Raw genomic sequence first — 17,097 nt, forward strand, 5'->3', positions numbered from 1 at the left:
TATTTTCATAATTATTAGTCTTCAAAACTTTCTTTTGTTCGGGTTGACCATCTTTCTATGGGAAGAAAATCTTTATTAAAAGCTAATTTGATTTCTGTCTAATGCTACATACAGTAAGTAGGAAAAGTCTTTAGCTTAAAGCATATCATTTTCCAACTACTACATATAAGCTTACCATGCAGTGTTGGTAGCACACTGCTTTGAAGTTCAGCTTTGATTTCAGTATTAGGAGTGTTCTCTTACAGACACTCCTTACAGAAGGTGTCACAGCTCAGAACCAATAAAAGGAAAATAGCCCTGTGAGAGCTAATTATTGTCAATTTTTTTCTCCTCCCTTCCTTTACACACACATACTTTACACTATTGATTTAATGAGGACCATATAATGACCTCTCCTTATAGAGGTAATAACTGGCCCCAGACAATCACACTGAATTAAGCGTGATGGATATTGAGGGGACATTGTTTTTAAAGTCCTTGCATTAAGAGGAAGTTCAAGTACGATTCTTTTCTGTTTCTGTACCTCCATTTACCCCTGCAGCAATGTATCTGGAGAAGTTGGACCCCATTCTTTCTTTTCATTAAATTGAGAAAGACTGTATGGAGTAAGAAAGGACACTAAGACAAACTTAGAAAGTTTTAAAGTATTTCCTTCTATGTCTAGCTCTATAACTACTTCTATGATAGCCTAGGGTATACCATCACATATATTTCAAATCTAATTTAAATTACTATTTCTAAAGTAACTTCAACTCACATTTTCCTCAAATTGTAAAATGAATCTTTTACTTTTCCATCTTAAAGATTATTTTGTGTTGCTTTCAGACTCTGAATTCATTTAAAGCTCCATATTTCTTCAGAATCACAACCTGCCTGCCTCTAGAACCCGAACGTGAAGGTAGAAATTAGACATTTATCAGAAAATGTATTAGCAATTTCCCTTCTCAAAAAATGTAAGCCTCAAACACAAAGAACTCAGAGAGGCATGAAGATCACAATTTTAAGCTTTGCTAATAGGGTTATTTTAATTTTTTTAAAGGATTTTAGGATCATATTATATATACTTTGTTTCTGTCCGAATGGCCTATTTCTACTATTTCTACCAGGCCCAAAGTTGGCACATTATATGTTTTTTAAATAAAATCATTTTCCAGTTATATAAGCAAATATAGAGCCTATGCTCCATCCTGTACCTATCATCCCACTTTATATAATGGAGAAAAGAGTCAAATGTCAACTCTTTGGAGATGATGATGTTATAAGTGATAATTATAACCAATCATAATTACAACTAATAACTTCAATCTCCCAAAGTGCATACTTTGTTATCCCCCTTATAAATGAGACAAATTAGTATCAGATAAGTAACATATTCCCCAAAGGTGCACAGCAATTACGTTATGGGGTTAGTACATAAACCCAGTTAACATTAACTACTCTCCAGGATGCTTTCTCTAAAGACACATTCTCTACCTCTCTTCCTTCTTTTTCCGTACTCCAGAGACAATATGAGAGAGTGAGAGAACAGATGGAAGTGGTGAACACTTCTCTGGGCGCATCTGCAGATTCTCTGATGACACCTCGTCTGACTCTTGTGGAACTTGACGATATAATAAAGGTAAGAACATGAGCAACTTGTTCAGAGTTATTTTTTAATTAATTAATTTATTTATTTGTTCTAATTTGCTGTACATGACAGCAGAATGCATTTCAATTCATAGTACAAAAAAATGGGGCACAATTTTTCATGTCTCTGGTTATACACAAAGTAGAGTCACACCATTCGTATCTTCATACATGTACTTAAGGTAATGATGCCCATCTCATTCCAAAGTCTTTCCTGCCCCCGTGCCTGCTCCTTTCCCTTTCCCTCCTCTTTGCCCTAACCAAAGTTCCTCCATTCCTCCCATGATCCCCTCCACCCCTGCCATTATGGATCAGCATTCACCTATCAGAGAAAACAATCGGCCTTTGGTTTTTTGGGATTGGCTTACTTCACTTAGCATGATATTCTACAACTCCATCCATTTAACTGCAAATGCCATGATTTTATTCTCTTTTAATGTTGATTAATATTCCATTGTGTGTGTATATATATATATATAAAACACAATTTCTTATTCATTCATCTATTGAAGGGCATCTAAGTTGATTCCACATTTTAGCAATTGTGAATTGTGCTGCTATAAACATTGATGTAGCTGCATCACTGTAGTTTGTGCTGTTTTTAAGTCCTTTGGGTATAAACCGAGGAGTGGGATAGCTGAGTCAAATGGCAGTTCCATTCCAAGTTTTCCAAGGAATCTCCATACTGCTTTCCATATTGGTTGCACTGATTTGCAGTTCCACCGACAATGTATGAGAGTGCCTTTTCCCCACATTCTCACCAACACTTATTGTTGTTTGTATTCTTAATAGCTGCCATTCTAACTGGACTGAGATGAAATCTTAGAGTAGCTTTTTTTTTGTAATACCTTTATTTTATTTATTTATTTTTATGTGGTGCTGAGGATTGAACCCAGCACCTTGCACATTCTAGGTGAGTGCTCTACTGATGAGCCACAACCCCAGCTCCTAGAGTAGTTTTGATTTGCATTCTCCAATTGCTAGAGATGTTGAACATTTTTACATATATTTATTAAGTAATTGTATGTCTTCTTCTGTGAAGTGTCTGTTCAGTTCCTTGGTCCATTAATTGATTATTTTGGTGTTAAGTTTTTTGAGTTCTTTATATATCCTGGAGATTAGTGCTCTATCTGATGTGTATGTGGTAAAAATTTGCTTCCATTCTGTAGGCTCTCTATTCACCTAACTGATTGTTTCTTTTGCTGAGAAGAAGCTTTTCTGTTTGAATCCGTGTCACTATTGATTCTTGATTTTATTTTTTATGCTTTAAGAGTCTTATTAAGGAAGTAGGGGCCTAATCTGACATGATGAAGATTTGGGCCTACTTTTCTTCTATTAGGCGCAGGAGTTCCACTGGGTTGTTTTTGTAGCAGGTTGCAACAGGGACTCAGAATCACAAAAGAATAACAAAATTATATTCAAATCTATCAAGTTGGCAGGCATTATAAAAATAAGATCAGGTGATAATGTTTTCAAGTTTCTTATGCTATACTGTTACTACTGGCTAGAGATGACTACTTTAAATTTAAATTACTTAAGATTAAGTAAAATTAGAAATTTGATTCTTCAGTTGATTTAGCCACATTTCAAGTCCTAAGTAGTGGCTAGTATATTTGATAGCACAGATATCATTGCAGAGAGGCTATTAAAGTGCTGATCTAGATTCATTCTATTCACTCTTTACTCAAAAAGTTGTACATTGATAAAGCTAGCAATAAAAGCCACACTCTCTAAAAGTAGAAATTTTCCAATAAAATGCTGCAAAACAAACTATCATGAAATTACTCTAATTCATTATTATTGTCATTGAAAGGATATCAGATTAAAATCATCTGATCTAGTCTCATTCTTTTGACTATTTAAGCACCAAGTTCCCTCTCTTCTACTGTGTCCCAACTCCCCTCACTATCCTTGGTGACATCAAAATCCCTATGTATGAGCCCACCAACTCTGACCTCCAGTTCCTTGAGCTTCTTTCCAATGAGCTTTTCCTCCAGTCTACATCTGCTATTCCTCCTGTGACCACACCTAGATCTTGTTATCAATTCCTCCTCCCAAATCTCAGGTTCAAGCCCCTATCTCCCTAAATACCATCTCTTATCTCACTTACCCTGGAATACTCAAGCCAATAATTCTTTGGCAATAAAACCACCTCACCTCATATACCTTACCCCTTTCATCTCCTTGAGCAGCTAAAATTACAATATAGTAATTCTTTAAAAATACCTTTAACTTACATATCCACCTGCCCCCATGGTGCTGAATTCACCTGAGAATGCTAACCCTATATCTCCAATAATACCAAGTATCCCCAGCCTCATGGCTGCACCAGATGAATGTGGCTAGTAGAAGACCCCCTCCCCTTCTATCAGTTCTGGATGGTTACTTTGCTTCATGCTTCACTGCAAAAATTAGAAACAAACAGAAGAGAACTACCCTCATCTCTCCTCCCTAACTTTGCCAGTCCCTCTGTCTGTATCCACACGTCTACCTCCCACTTCCAAATGAGTATCCCTTTTTCCCATGTAATCCCTCTACCTGTGCTGGGAATCCCATTCCTCCTTATGTTGAAGACAGGATTGAAGAGCTTCACTCCTGAAATCATGCCTTCTATATCATCCAAATCTTACTCTACTGAATCATTACTCACACAACCTTGTTCTAGAATCTCCTGTCCTTTAAAAAACAATGAGCAGCTTTTGAAAAAAATATATTTTTTAAAACATTTACATCCCCTCTAACCTCTGCCTCATTATTCTACTCAGCTTCATAGCTCAATCTCTCAAGAGTCATTCAATTTGCTGTTTCCACCTCTCAGATCCCCACTCTCCACTCAACCCACTCCAGATAGTACCCCAATCCCTGAGAACATTCTGTACACCCTTTGCATGGCAAATATTTTAGGCTGTGCTGGTCAAATACAGCTGGTGACCCTTATCCTTTTGGAGTTTTGTGTTTGTTTGTTTTATTTTGCTTTGTTTTTTTTAAACCCTTCAAAAATGTAAAATATATTCTTAGCTTGAGACTGTAAAAACAGACTGTGAGCTGTCCTTTGTACTAGGCCATGTTGATCCCTGGTCTGGACAATGAATGGCTCAGTAATCAGTCTTAAGCCCCCTTTTCTACCTATATTCTCTCCCTGTTTGACTTCATTGAATCCCATGACTTTAAAGTATAATTGTACACTATAACGATTCCATAGTTTACACCTGTATGACTAACACCTTCACTGAACTCCAAACTCCTGTGTCTAAATGCTTATTTGACATTTCCAAGTCAAAATTCAATGTGGCGTATCACGAACCACAATTCCATCTATTGCATAGTAAGCATATCTAATTTAACATATTCTGAATAAAAATTGCTCCTCCCCCAGTAAATGACACAACCCAATTGCTCAAATCCAAACTCCTTGACTTCTCATTTCTCCTTACTCCTACTGCAGCAAGACCTGTTGTTTCTCTCTCCAAAATGAACCCTGCTCTCTGGCCACTTCTTCATCTTTACTGCTACTCCTTCATCCACGTCTCCTCATCTCCAATGTGAACTGCCACGAAAGTCTCCTCACTGATCCGTTTGCCTGAACTCTTATCCATCAATACTCATTCTCGATGGGGTAGCAGAAAAATCTTTTAAAAACAATAAGATTACATTATTTCTCCTATTAAAGCCTCTGTTGGTACTTAAAGTAAGAAACATACTCATTTTACTATGGCTTATGAGGCCATAAGTAAGCTGCCTGGCTCTCACCAACCTCTCTGATATCAAGTCTTCCTTTCTTTGCTCAGTACACTCCAGCCCACCAGACTCCTCATTTTTCAAGAACACCATGCTTGTTCCTGCCTCAGAACTTTTGTACCTGCTGTCCCCAAATCTTCACATGACTAGTATCCTTGTTACCATTTAAGACAAATGATCCCTTTACCGTCATTCACTTTCACTTTCTGAAATTAGTTCGTCCATTTATTTGATCACTTGTTTATTATTTACATCTTCCACAGGTTCCTTAAAGGCAGACTATGTTCATATATATGTTATCTCCTAAAAGAGTACCTGGAACACAGTGGATACTCATTAAATGAATAAATGAGTAAAAATGAAATGACCAGGGTATTTTTTCTGTTTATACAATTTTGAACTATTTTTTCAAAGTATTGTTCTCCAAATGATCAACCAAATGGCTAGAAGCTTAATGTAGTCTCTAAAATATAAATCCTATATGTTAGTAATTGTGCTACATTCTAGAAATACAATAATATGTTGAAATTGGTTCATGTCTCTTAGGATTGTGTAATCTGGTGAAATAACCATGTAAAGTGGTTACAGTACTGGGACACATGAGTAACAGAAATATGTGGTAACATTAACTCATCCTGGAGAAGTTAGGGATGGCTACATGTAGGAAGTAAAATTTGAACTAAATTTAGGATAAGTAGAGCAGAAAAGAAGGAAAAGGTATTACAAGACAGGGAAATACATGCAAAGACACAGCAACTAGAAAAAAATAATGCATCATTAAAACAACGATCAGACAAGGCTGGACTGTGGGAAATAGTAGGGTGGGAATAGTGGAAAATAATAACATGAGCGAGGGAGAAGGGGTCACTTGATGAAGCCATGCTCAGGAATTAGACTTATACCTGCAAAATGATTGGCTGATTCTAAGGAGGATAGCATCATCAGATTTACATAGTAGAAAGATCACCTTTCGGGCTGGGGTTGTGGCTCAGTGGTAGAGCATTTCCTACTATGTGTGAGGCACTGGGTTTGATCCTCAGCACCACATAAAAATAAATAAATAAAATAAAGGTATTGTGTCCATCTACAACTAAAAATTTTTTTAAAAAAAAATAAGAAAAAGAAAGAAAGAAAGATTACCTTTCCTGCAAGATGGCAGAGAAGATTAAAAGACTGGGCTTAGAGGGAAAAGTCAGATTACCCAGAGGAAAGGAAAGAACTGAGAGACAAACCCTGAGGAACACCAACTTTAAAGGTCTCTTTCCTGGTCAAGAAAGAAGAGTTAGGGAATAGCAGAGTGACAGAAGCTACAAAGAGAATTTTAAGGCAAAGACAGTGACCAACAGTGTCACAAATCAGAAAAATCCAATAAAGATGGGAAAATATCAGAATGGATCTGGCCTTGGGCTCAGTCACTGGGGACCTTAGCAATGATTATTTTTGTGGTGTGTAGTTCATCAAAGCAAGAGAAGAAGCCAGAAGAGAATCTAGAGTCAAGGAATAGATTTTTGTTTGTTTGTAGTTCAATGAGAGAAACTTCAGCATGTTTATACCTGAGAAAAGCCAGCAGCTAGGGATCAAGAAGAACAGAAAACAGTCACTGGGAAAATGAAGGAACATACCTTATTCAGAAAAGGAATATTTTTTCCTATAAAATAAGAGAAGAGTTTTGGTGTAGGTATGTGTGGGTATAGCTATGAATCTATGTATAGATTTGGGAGAGAAGGGCTAAAGGATGGTGGCAGAAAATTGAAGAAATTTCTGTTTTTTGGTGTCAGAGTCTCTGAGGAGGATACCAGTAGAAAATGCCCCTTTCTAGCAAGTTCTAAATAAATCAAAAATTAAAGTAGAAAATACAGATATTAAGAATGTCACCTTAATGGCTTTAGGTCTCAGCCAAGTGGGGCCACTGATACTCAGTGCCAGAAGCAGGCAGCTCTACTCACTCTGACAGGCCACAGCTGAGCTCAGGTTGGGTTTCTGCCCAAAGAACATTCAGATGGTAGAACACTCAGATTTTTTGCAGGCAATTTGCTCCCATAAAGAGGATGGAGTTGAGCCCAGTCTGTACAGTTATTCTTCTCAAATTTACCAATCAAGAAAATCACTCCCACTCTCAGGTGCAAAGTGAGGAAAAGGAGAGAGGTCTGGAGTTTCACTAATTGAGCTCCCCTTCATAAGGAGGAAACATCACAAGTGTGGAAGAAGAATTCCCCACTAACATTTTCTGTCTTCTAAATAAAAAAAAGTAAAGAGAGCTACCTGTTTAGAATCAGATAGGGGTAAGGGAAGAAAGTATTATTGATTTACAATACTGATAATGTTTGGAATTGCTATGTGGGTAAACAGGTGGGGGGAAATCTCTTTTTATCATTAAGAGACCAGACATGGCTGGAAGTCATAGATTTTTCAGGAACATTCATTCACACAACTGTGTGATCCTTAGCTGAGATTATACATCTAGAGTTATACAGAAAATCAAGGAAACTGTCTCACAACGTGAGTTTCAAGAAAGGAGTAGTCAACTATAGGAAATGAAGCTGAGAAGTCAAGTGAGAGGAGACTAAATGTTGTCCATTGGATTTAGTGACTTGGCTGTCATAAAGTGAACTTTTGTTTTGATGGGGTAATGTGGTAGAAACCAGACTGAAATAGGTCAAAGACTGAATAGAAAGTAGGAAAAAAGAGACACAAAATGCATAAACAACTTTTTCTTTGGAGAGAAAGATTTGACTATAGAGGGAATAGAAATGTGGAATAGTAATGAAGAGATATGCAGATAACAGAAGGTTTTGTTTAGTTTTATTTTATTTTTAGATAGTAAATGTCAGGCAATATCTGAATGATAAGAAAGCAATCAGGAGAGGAGAGGGAGTGGAAAATAAATAGATAAATCCCAACTTCTAATATTTTAGATTGAAATTTACTGAACTTCATAATAAGGAAGAATAGAGATTATTTTTTGGTGTTCCTTGAGGAGAAAATGTTTAAGTTTTTCTAAATTCAATTCACTTAATTTTTCATTTTTTTCTTTAGAATGCATCAGGAATTTATGCAGAAATAGATGGAGCCAGAAACGAACTACAAGGAAAGCTATCTAACCTAAGTAACCTCAGTCATGATTTAGTCCAAGAAGCTATTGATCATGCACAGAACCTTCAACAGGAAGCTGATGAGTTGAGCAGGTAATATCTACTTTTAGAAACACACTTATCTACATGGGTTGAAGAAAATTTTTATTCAATTCCACATGCTAGAGTTACTAGGATACAATGTTAGCTAATTGGTTAGGTCTGGCTTTGCTTATTTGTTGATGTATTTGTTAATTGTTCCCTCTGAGAGCCGGTTATCATTTGTCAAAACTGTTTTAGGGAGACAGTTTTTTGAATTTTAGAAAATCTGTCAGATCACAGAACTATGTTCTTGGATGAGGTGCACTTGGACCTGTCCCACAATTATTAACAGAGCAACCTAAGGCATTTTGGTCAGGGACAATAAAACAGATCCCTTTATGATGTCTAATTCTACTGTCATCACCTACTTCATAGATAGCATTTGCTTTCTACACCCAAGTATCTCAAGTAAAGCTCATTGAAAGCTGGAAATACAACTGACTTCTTGTAAATACTCTAGTCTTTCTGCAGTACCCAGCAGGAACTATTTGATTTCAACACCTATTAAGAGAAAATCAATTGACAATTTTCCTCTCAGCATCTAGAAAAGAGTCACACACCCCTTGGGCACTCAATTAATGTTAATTGAAATGTGCTGAAAGATTGGAATTGAATTCATGACCCTGAAATAATAGGTAAATAATGAGATCATTATAGAGAACAACTATAGATCAGGTGGTTAGAAACAAGGACCAGTAAAGGTCCTGAGTGAAATAAGAGCCAATATTAACTACTGTTCAAAACATACATCACCTTTTTATTCCTATTTACCAAAATTTTCAAACACCCTTCCAAATCTCCTGGGAAGGGGGCAATGGATAAAAGAGAAAGAGAATGTAAACTCTTGGTGTGGGGGATGGTATTATATTCAGGAAATGTGCTTTGGAAGAAGGCAAAAAAAAAAAAAAAGAACTTAAGGTAAAATGCTGGTTTTGACAGTATACTGTATTGGTAGGATATTGTTTTTGAAATCCATCCTATGGCTTTCTTCATCATTCACCACCCCTACTTGTGATCCCAAAACATACCTAATCCAAATGCCACTCTGCAGATTGTTCATGAGCAACGCTGGGGAAGTTTTACTGCTTGCTTCACATGAAATGTGATCGAAAGTATCAATCACCCTGAAGTCCCTTTTGTGTTTCAAATATCTCTGACTGAACATATTCATGGAAATATTCAAATTTATAGCCATCTCCCCTTCAAAATGTGAATATCCCTCAACATCTGGTATGCATGATTTGCATGTTGTGCTCGAACAAAGACAAATATTATTCATTGAGAAGCTTCCATTTCAAAAGCACTTTTTTCTTAACATTGATAGAGTACCTGTTTTGTGCATGGTGATAAAAACAAAGTAATAAAAGCTTTGTTTCAAGCTCTTTGGTATTTCTACCACTCTAGCCAACAAAATCTTAAAATATTAATAGATATTTATAGCCTTTTGTTCCTTTTATTCCTTTTCTTTTAAATTTTTTTCTTGTCTACTTTCCTTGGGTTTTCCTCTCTGAGCCATTTCTGAAATCAAGTAGCATTGGTATTTGGACCATCTCTACTGAGCATGGCCTTGATAGGTTCCTCTCTCATAAAACAAAATAAATTAAAACTCCATGACTACATTAGTATCCAGACTAGCATAATTATCCTCACTCTTTCTTCTGATTTAAAAAAGTATTAAAGAGAAAACATTCTTTCGAGCTCCTACTGTGTCTAATGGGTAAGCCCAGACACAGGGAGATAGCTCCCCACTACAGGGAGATGGAAGGATGATGGAATTGAGCAAAAGGGAGAGAAGTAGCTGAGGAAATACAGAAGTCGCTCAGAGCCTAAGAGGGCATACAGGGACTGCACTGGGATGGAGAAGGCAGAGCAGTAATTGACTGAGCTCAGTAGTTTGGGTGGTTTGAAGAGAGCACCCTGCATGGCATCTGCAATGTCATATACTGAATGGGTCACAGAGAACCTTCCAGAGGGTACTGATAAATAAAGTGATACTGTCATCAGTGTTTGGGACTGAGAAAAAATAAGGAATCGGAGGATATAAGTCTGAGTGAAATTAAGACAAGTGATTAGAATAAGCTGTGGAAGTCAGAGTAGAGTTTATATCATAGAGGAAGAAGTATTTTTCAAAAAAAATCATGTGGATACACACAGTTTACAATTTCAATTTAGGAAATAGTTTAGGTTTTATAATAATAAAGCCTGAAGTTCACTGGATGCCAGGTGCAGGATGTCAATCATTTACACACTTCATCTCTATTATGCCTCACATTAATCCTTAACAAACATACGGTTATTAGCCCCTGTATGTGAGAGTACCTGGTGCGTGATGGGTACTCAGTGAATGTTCAATGAACCTTAAAACAGGCTGGAAAGGCAAAGGCAGAGAGCATGATGTGTGAGGACAGAGACAGAGGGTGCAGAGCTAGGGCCCCACACTTCAGGGATGCAACAGGGGCTCAGGAGTGAGACCATCTTAAACCATTGTATCCCCTGGCAAGCAAGGCCCCTCTCTGAGGGCCTCAGTTTCTCTTTAGAAGAGGGGGTAACAGTGCTGACATGGGTAAGGAGAAGGCAGGGGCCCCATTTCCCAAGGAGATCAGAAAGAGAAATAATAATACATTTGTTTATTAACAGGAATTTACACAGTGCAGACATGAATGGGCTGGTGCAGAAGGCTTTGGATGCATCGAACGTCTACGAAAATATTGCCAATTACGTTAATGAAGCCAATGAAACAGCAGAAATCGCTTTGAATGTTACTGACCGAATTTACGATGTGTGTATTCCCTTATTTTAAGGTTCATTTATATGTTGTCTCCCCACACTTTGACTTTCTTGCCTTCTAATGAGGTCTCTTCAGCTTCCAATACAAAGTAAAAATGGCAGAAAGGGAAGGCAAGCTAAGAAAAGACCATTTTATGCCATGAAGTTTTCAGTTTGTAAGTTTTTCAAGATGTGCTGTGCTACAGTCAGCAAATGCTAATCCCTTTGACAGTTTTTTTTTTTTTAGCCCAAGTCCCCAAAGAAAACATACTTAAGACTAGTTTCTGCTGATAGAGAACATGCTTTATGCTTGCATTCTGCTTTTTTCAACTTGAAATTATTTTTTGAGTGACTTCTATGTGACAAACTGTTTGTTAGAGCTTTGACCAAGACAATGTTCTAGGTTTGCTGCATTTCCCCCCCCCAAAAAATTATCTTGGAAAAGCTAAAGACATTGTTTTCTCATGTTCACATTTGACCTTTTCCTTGAGTTATGAAAATGAAGCTGTGTGACTTTTGCTTGGTGTTTAGCAGATAAATTGACATTTAAAATCCGAAAGCCATGAAAAACTGATTTCTTCTGCTGTCATTCTTATTCTCTCCACCCAATTCCTTTGCAGGCTGTGAGTGGAATTGATACTCAAATCATTTACCATAAAGATGAAAGTGACAACCTTCTCAATCATGCGAGACAACTGCAAGCAAGAGCAGATTCAAGTAAATATATTCATTTTTCCTATATTCCTTCTGCTTGATAGCTGCTTCCCTCCTTTCATACATATAGACAGATATTTATAAAATCTAGTCTTAAAGAGTTAATAAAATTATAGCTGATGCTAATAAAAAAAAGAAATAAGTAACAACTGAAAAATACATCAATAGTTCCTACCCAGAATCAAGTTACAAAAAAAAGCAAAGATTTGCTATTTTAAAACAAATTTTGATCAAAAAATAGCTTCCATGTTGTACAACTATATGGAGACATATAGTTATTCGATATATGGTGAGTATTATTGCTAATCATATAGGCCATTAATAGAAATATCATAAATACCAATTTTTAAGGAGATAATGCCATAAAATATACTTAATATTCAAACTCTGTTGCACACAATCTTTCTTAAACAATTCAGAAGGCCTTTTTAAATTTTTACCAGGAAAGGATGGATCGTCGCTATAAGCACTGATTAGGATGACAGGGAACCATGAAGCCATCTGGTTATTTGCACTCTCTTGTAGTTTGTGTTTTACAGTTGACTGTACTTAGGACAAGCCCAATGACCATATGGAAACAAGCATTTGCAAAGGCCAGTGTTTGCATCTGCTAACTACAGCAAACACAGTGAAGAGTAGGATAGGGAAAGAAAAGTAAAAGTGAAGTCATTTCCATCTACTTTAAATCCCAGGAGTTACTCTTAAAAACAACTGAATGAATGGCTAAGAATTTCACTAAACATTACTCATCTCTGGGTAGTGAATTCATTCCTAAGGATATTTGTTCATTGACTAACGAGGTTGGAAATTCATTATCTAGCTAACTTTTAACTACCACCTACAATCAAAGGCCAAGTTTCAAACTGAAAATGTCATGCAATTTTATCGAAGTAATTAATCTCAAATCTAACCATACATTCCCCTTTTTTTTCCCTTTGCAAAGAGCTATTATATAAAGAAAATAAAAGGACTTTAATTTTCATATGTGGAATACTTAACTATTTAGTTACTACAAACATGGGTTATTGTTTTTTTTACATTTTCTAGGTAAAAAAATGCAATAAGAATGCTATTAAATTTTTCTAACAAATCTTAACAAAAGTGTAATTAATTTATTATATTCTAATCCTGAACATCCTTTCTGGAAAATAATTAGCAGTAATGAGTTAGACTATTTGCAGCAAAATACTTTAAAATAACTGTTGTCACATCTACAAGTTATTTTTGTTTCTTGTGTTTTAAAGACCAGACTATGTGGGTCTTCATGACACAGTAATGTCAATGTTTTATTCTCCTTGGTGATTTGTAATGTATTTTCTCCATCCTATCACTATTGAATTATTGAAGCTCATAAAAACAACTTTTCTGCTCTGGGAATGGCATGTCTTCAAAGGTTCATATTTTATGTCCAGTAAATCTCTCTGCATCTGGATCTTTTAAATATTCTGCAGATATGGTCACTCAACTTGATCTTTTTTGGTTAAATCCCTTCAGTATCTTTGTAAAAGGGGTGGCAAATCAGAGTTAGGACTATGTGGCTCAGTGCTTTATACCACTGTCTCCTTTAATAATAGGAATGTTAGTGACATAAATTTAGTTTTTTTAATTAAATAATTATTATCTACTGAGGTACTCTATAATTTCAGATTACTATTCGTTTCCAAGTGATTTTCTATGATGAGTAATCTTTAGTTCCCAGTTTTCCTATTTTTTTATTTACCTATATCAAATAGTTTATGTGTAATAAACTCCGAATGCTGCTATTTGAAACAATCATCAACAGTAAGTTCCAAACAGGACACACTTTTTATGAAACATTTCTTTTTATAAACATCCAGCTCCAAATAGATTTTTTATCCTACTTTTATCAAAAGTTCCAAATATAGAGTTAAATATATTTTTTTCTCAATGTTCCAGGCAGTGTTTTATGTGGTCACAGGTCCAAAAGGAAGAGTAGAAAAATGTTTTATATCACAATATTTGAAAATTGAAATTTAAAAAAGGAAAGGAGGTGCATTGTCACTACAAAGTATGTTTAAGTCACTCATGGAATTCTGGTAAATCCTTCAAATCCCAGAGGAAATAAAAAGAAGTGCTTGTCCTTAGTACACTATACTTGGTAACAGTATAATTAAGCGCCACCATATATGTATATGGTGATATATACATATGGTGATATATATATATATATGTATATATATATGTATACCACCATTATACACATATATGGAGGGAAAAAAAAACAACAGAAACCAAAACACACCAAGATTGCAAAGTAGAAAAAGGGAAGTACGCCATGAGAGAGTGTGTATTTACAAGCCCATTGGAGAAAAAGACAGTTTATAATGAGAAGTAAGGCGAGAATTTTGTAATTTGTAAGAAGCATAAATTCTTGAGGTTTTGAAAGTAAATAAAGCACAAACATAAGCAAAGAATTATGAGGAAAACTGATCCTTCATTTCAAATAAAGAAATCCTACATCATGACCTGGTTGTATTTGCTCAAAGGTAACCCCAGCTTAGGGACTGTGCCAAGCACACTTTCAAGAATAACTCTGTAAGAAAGAGACTGTCAAAACTGATAGACTGAGGATAGAAGATCCAATAGAACTGTATGTACACAGAGATTTACAATGTGTTTGATTAGTAATTAAATTCTTCTTAAAAAGAAATCTCCAGACTCCTCAGTGGATTCTTTCAAACACTTAAAGGATTAACACCACTCTTACACAAACCCTTCCAGAAAATAGAGAAAAAGCAAATTCTTTCTAACTCATTCTATAAAATCAACAATATATAGATACCAAAACCTGACAAGGACATATAAAAAAGGAAAAATACAAGCCAAATTCTCTTACAGATATAAAAATTCTAATCAAGATATTTTCAAATCAAATCTAGTATATATAGAAATTGTTATATGACCAATTTGAACTTATTCCAGGATTTCAGATACTTTAACATTTAAACCATCAATTTTATTTCACCATATTTATAAAATATGGGGAAAAATTTATGTGATCATCTCACTGCATGCAAGAAAATCATGTAATAAAACACAATACTCATTCATGATCTTAAAAAACTCTGAGTAAACCAAGAACAGAAGTAAACTTCCATAATCTAATAAGGAATAATAAAATAATAAATAAATGTATTAATAATAAAATATTAAGGGCATTTCCATTAAGATTGAAAACAAAACAAGGATACACCCATTGCCAATTCAGAATGTAAAAAAGTCAGGATAATTTTATATAAATAAATGGAAATTGACTTTTTAATATAACACCATTTGCAGTAGCATCAAATACTTAAGGAAGAATCTCATAAAAGATGTTAGCTAAGATCTCTACACATAAAGCTATAATACACTACGGAAAGAGACTAAAGAAGATCTAAATAAAAGAATATCTAAGTAAGTTTACATCTAAAGAAGAAAAAGTAAATACCATACTCACTGAAAAGAGGATCCAACTTTGTAAAATTGACAATTCTGCCAAATTTGTCTATAGATGCAATACAATACCAATTAAAATACTGTGTGTGGGGGGGGTGTAAACAGTATGATTTTGGAATTTCTATGGAAATAGGGAACAATTGTCAAGAATAGCCAAAATAATCTTGAAGAATGAAAACAAAGATAGAAAACTTAATCTATGAGATATCAAGACTTATTCTAACTCTACATAAATCAAAAATATAAAAGATTTGTCATGCCTTTGGAATAGAGTTAAAAGCCAGACAAGAGTAAATGGAGATAGAATTCAAAATAGTGGTCATCTTCCAGTCATCACAGGGTCACAGGGAGCTTCCTGGGTGCAGATAAATGCCCTTTTTTCAAGGCATGGGAGCTAACTGTATTTTGTGTTCACTTCCTGAAGACTCATCAGCCTGTGAATTTATAATGTGTGCCCTTTTATAGATGTATGCTATAAATCAATTAAAATTTTACTGAAAGTACTTTTAAAATGTTCTTATGTATAACCAAACCAGTCATTATCATATAGATAAATTGATTTCCTTTTTTTCAGCTCTTTATCAGAGTGCTGCTAGGTGTTATCAGGCATAGCACTGCTATACTTCCCAAAGATAATAGCCATGATGGCATCTTAGTCACTACCAACCAGGGTTACAAATTTCATATAATCCTATGCCTCTTATCCTAAATACCACTTTCCAAAAGTAATGATCTATGTCCAGCATATTCATAATATTGCAGATGACTCCATGGTATAAATCAGGATTTTCCTTCTTGAAATAAAACCTTTTTCCAGTCATCTTGAACCCACTGGTTACTTTTTTCTGCTGCTTCTCCCCAGGCAATGAGGAGGCGGTAGTTGACACCAGCAGGCGTGTGGGCGGGGCCATGGCCAGGAAGAGTGCCCTTAAACACAGATTAAATGATGCTGTTAAGCGACTGCAAGCAGCAGAGAGAGGTAAGGATCACAGAATTTAAAAAGTCTCTTCTGTTTGTTCACTGGTAAAAAGAGAAACCTTTGAGAAAGGATTAGGTGATTCCTTATTTGTCAATCTTTTAATTTTTTTCTTATGACAAAAGAAACAATGTTCATTACACCCCCTCCCCAAAAAAATTGACCTGGAAAATAAAAAGAATAAATAAATGCAAAAGCTGTAATCACCACATCCAGAGATGAGCTTTAAATTTGAGAATATTTTCCTGGCATGCTTGTGTGCCTGTGTGCACATGTATTTTTAATGGTGTCTGCTATTTATACTGCTTGGTAACCTGCTTTCTTTCAAACATTCATCCTCATTAACAATATGCCCTAATTTGGTTGCTGGATTTCTCTGGCCCCATCTGTAAACAGCTTCCCTCTGTTATATGTCAAGTTATTCTTATCATATAAGCAGGAAGATCAACAAGTCAAATAGAGAAACAAGCACACTCATCTTGCCTAATCTGGAACTACAGTAGTGTTTTAGAAAGATGTGATTGGAAGCAGATGTGCCTTCCTCAGCATAGCAAAAGTTAAGACCTTACTGTTGGTTGTGGGTGGTTCACTAAAAGAAGCAGTATTGCAGTACTATAAGACAAAACTCTGGCCTGCCCGGAGAAT

General features: G+C 35.6%; 1 protein-coding gene across 2 annotated transcripts in view; it reads left to right on the top strand.

Moving 5' to 3' along the window:
• Lama4 (laminin subunit alpha 4) overlaps positions 1 to 17,097 on the top strand; it is a 134,345-nt gene that overhangs the window by 80,915 nt on the left and 36,333 nt on the right. For both annotated transcript variants that reach the window (XM_027928236.2, XM_071613104.1), the window contains exons 12-16: positions 1,502 to 1,618; positions 8,401 to 8,549; positions 11,175 to 11,316; positions 11,924 to 12,020; positions 16,339 to 16,455. In XM_027928236.2, coding sequence (XP_027784037.1) covers positions 1,502 to 1,618; positions 8,401 to 8,549; positions 11,175 to 11,316; positions 11,924 to 12,020; positions 16,339 to 16,455 — 622 coding nt within the window. The remainder of the gene's footprint in view (positions 1 to 1,501; positions 1,619 to 8,400; positions 8,550 to 11,174; positions 11,317 to 11,923; positions 12,021 to 16,338; positions 16,456 to 17,097) is intronic.

Source organism: Marmota flaviventris, chromosome 6 (genome assembly GCF_047511675.1).
Source record: "Marmota flaviventris isolate mMarFla1 chromosome 6, mMarFla1.hap1, whole genome shotgun sequence".
In the NCBI taxonomy this organism is placed as follows: domain Eukaryota; kingdom Metazoa; phylum Chordata; class Mammalia; order Rodentia; family Sciuridae; genus Marmota; species Marmota flaviventris.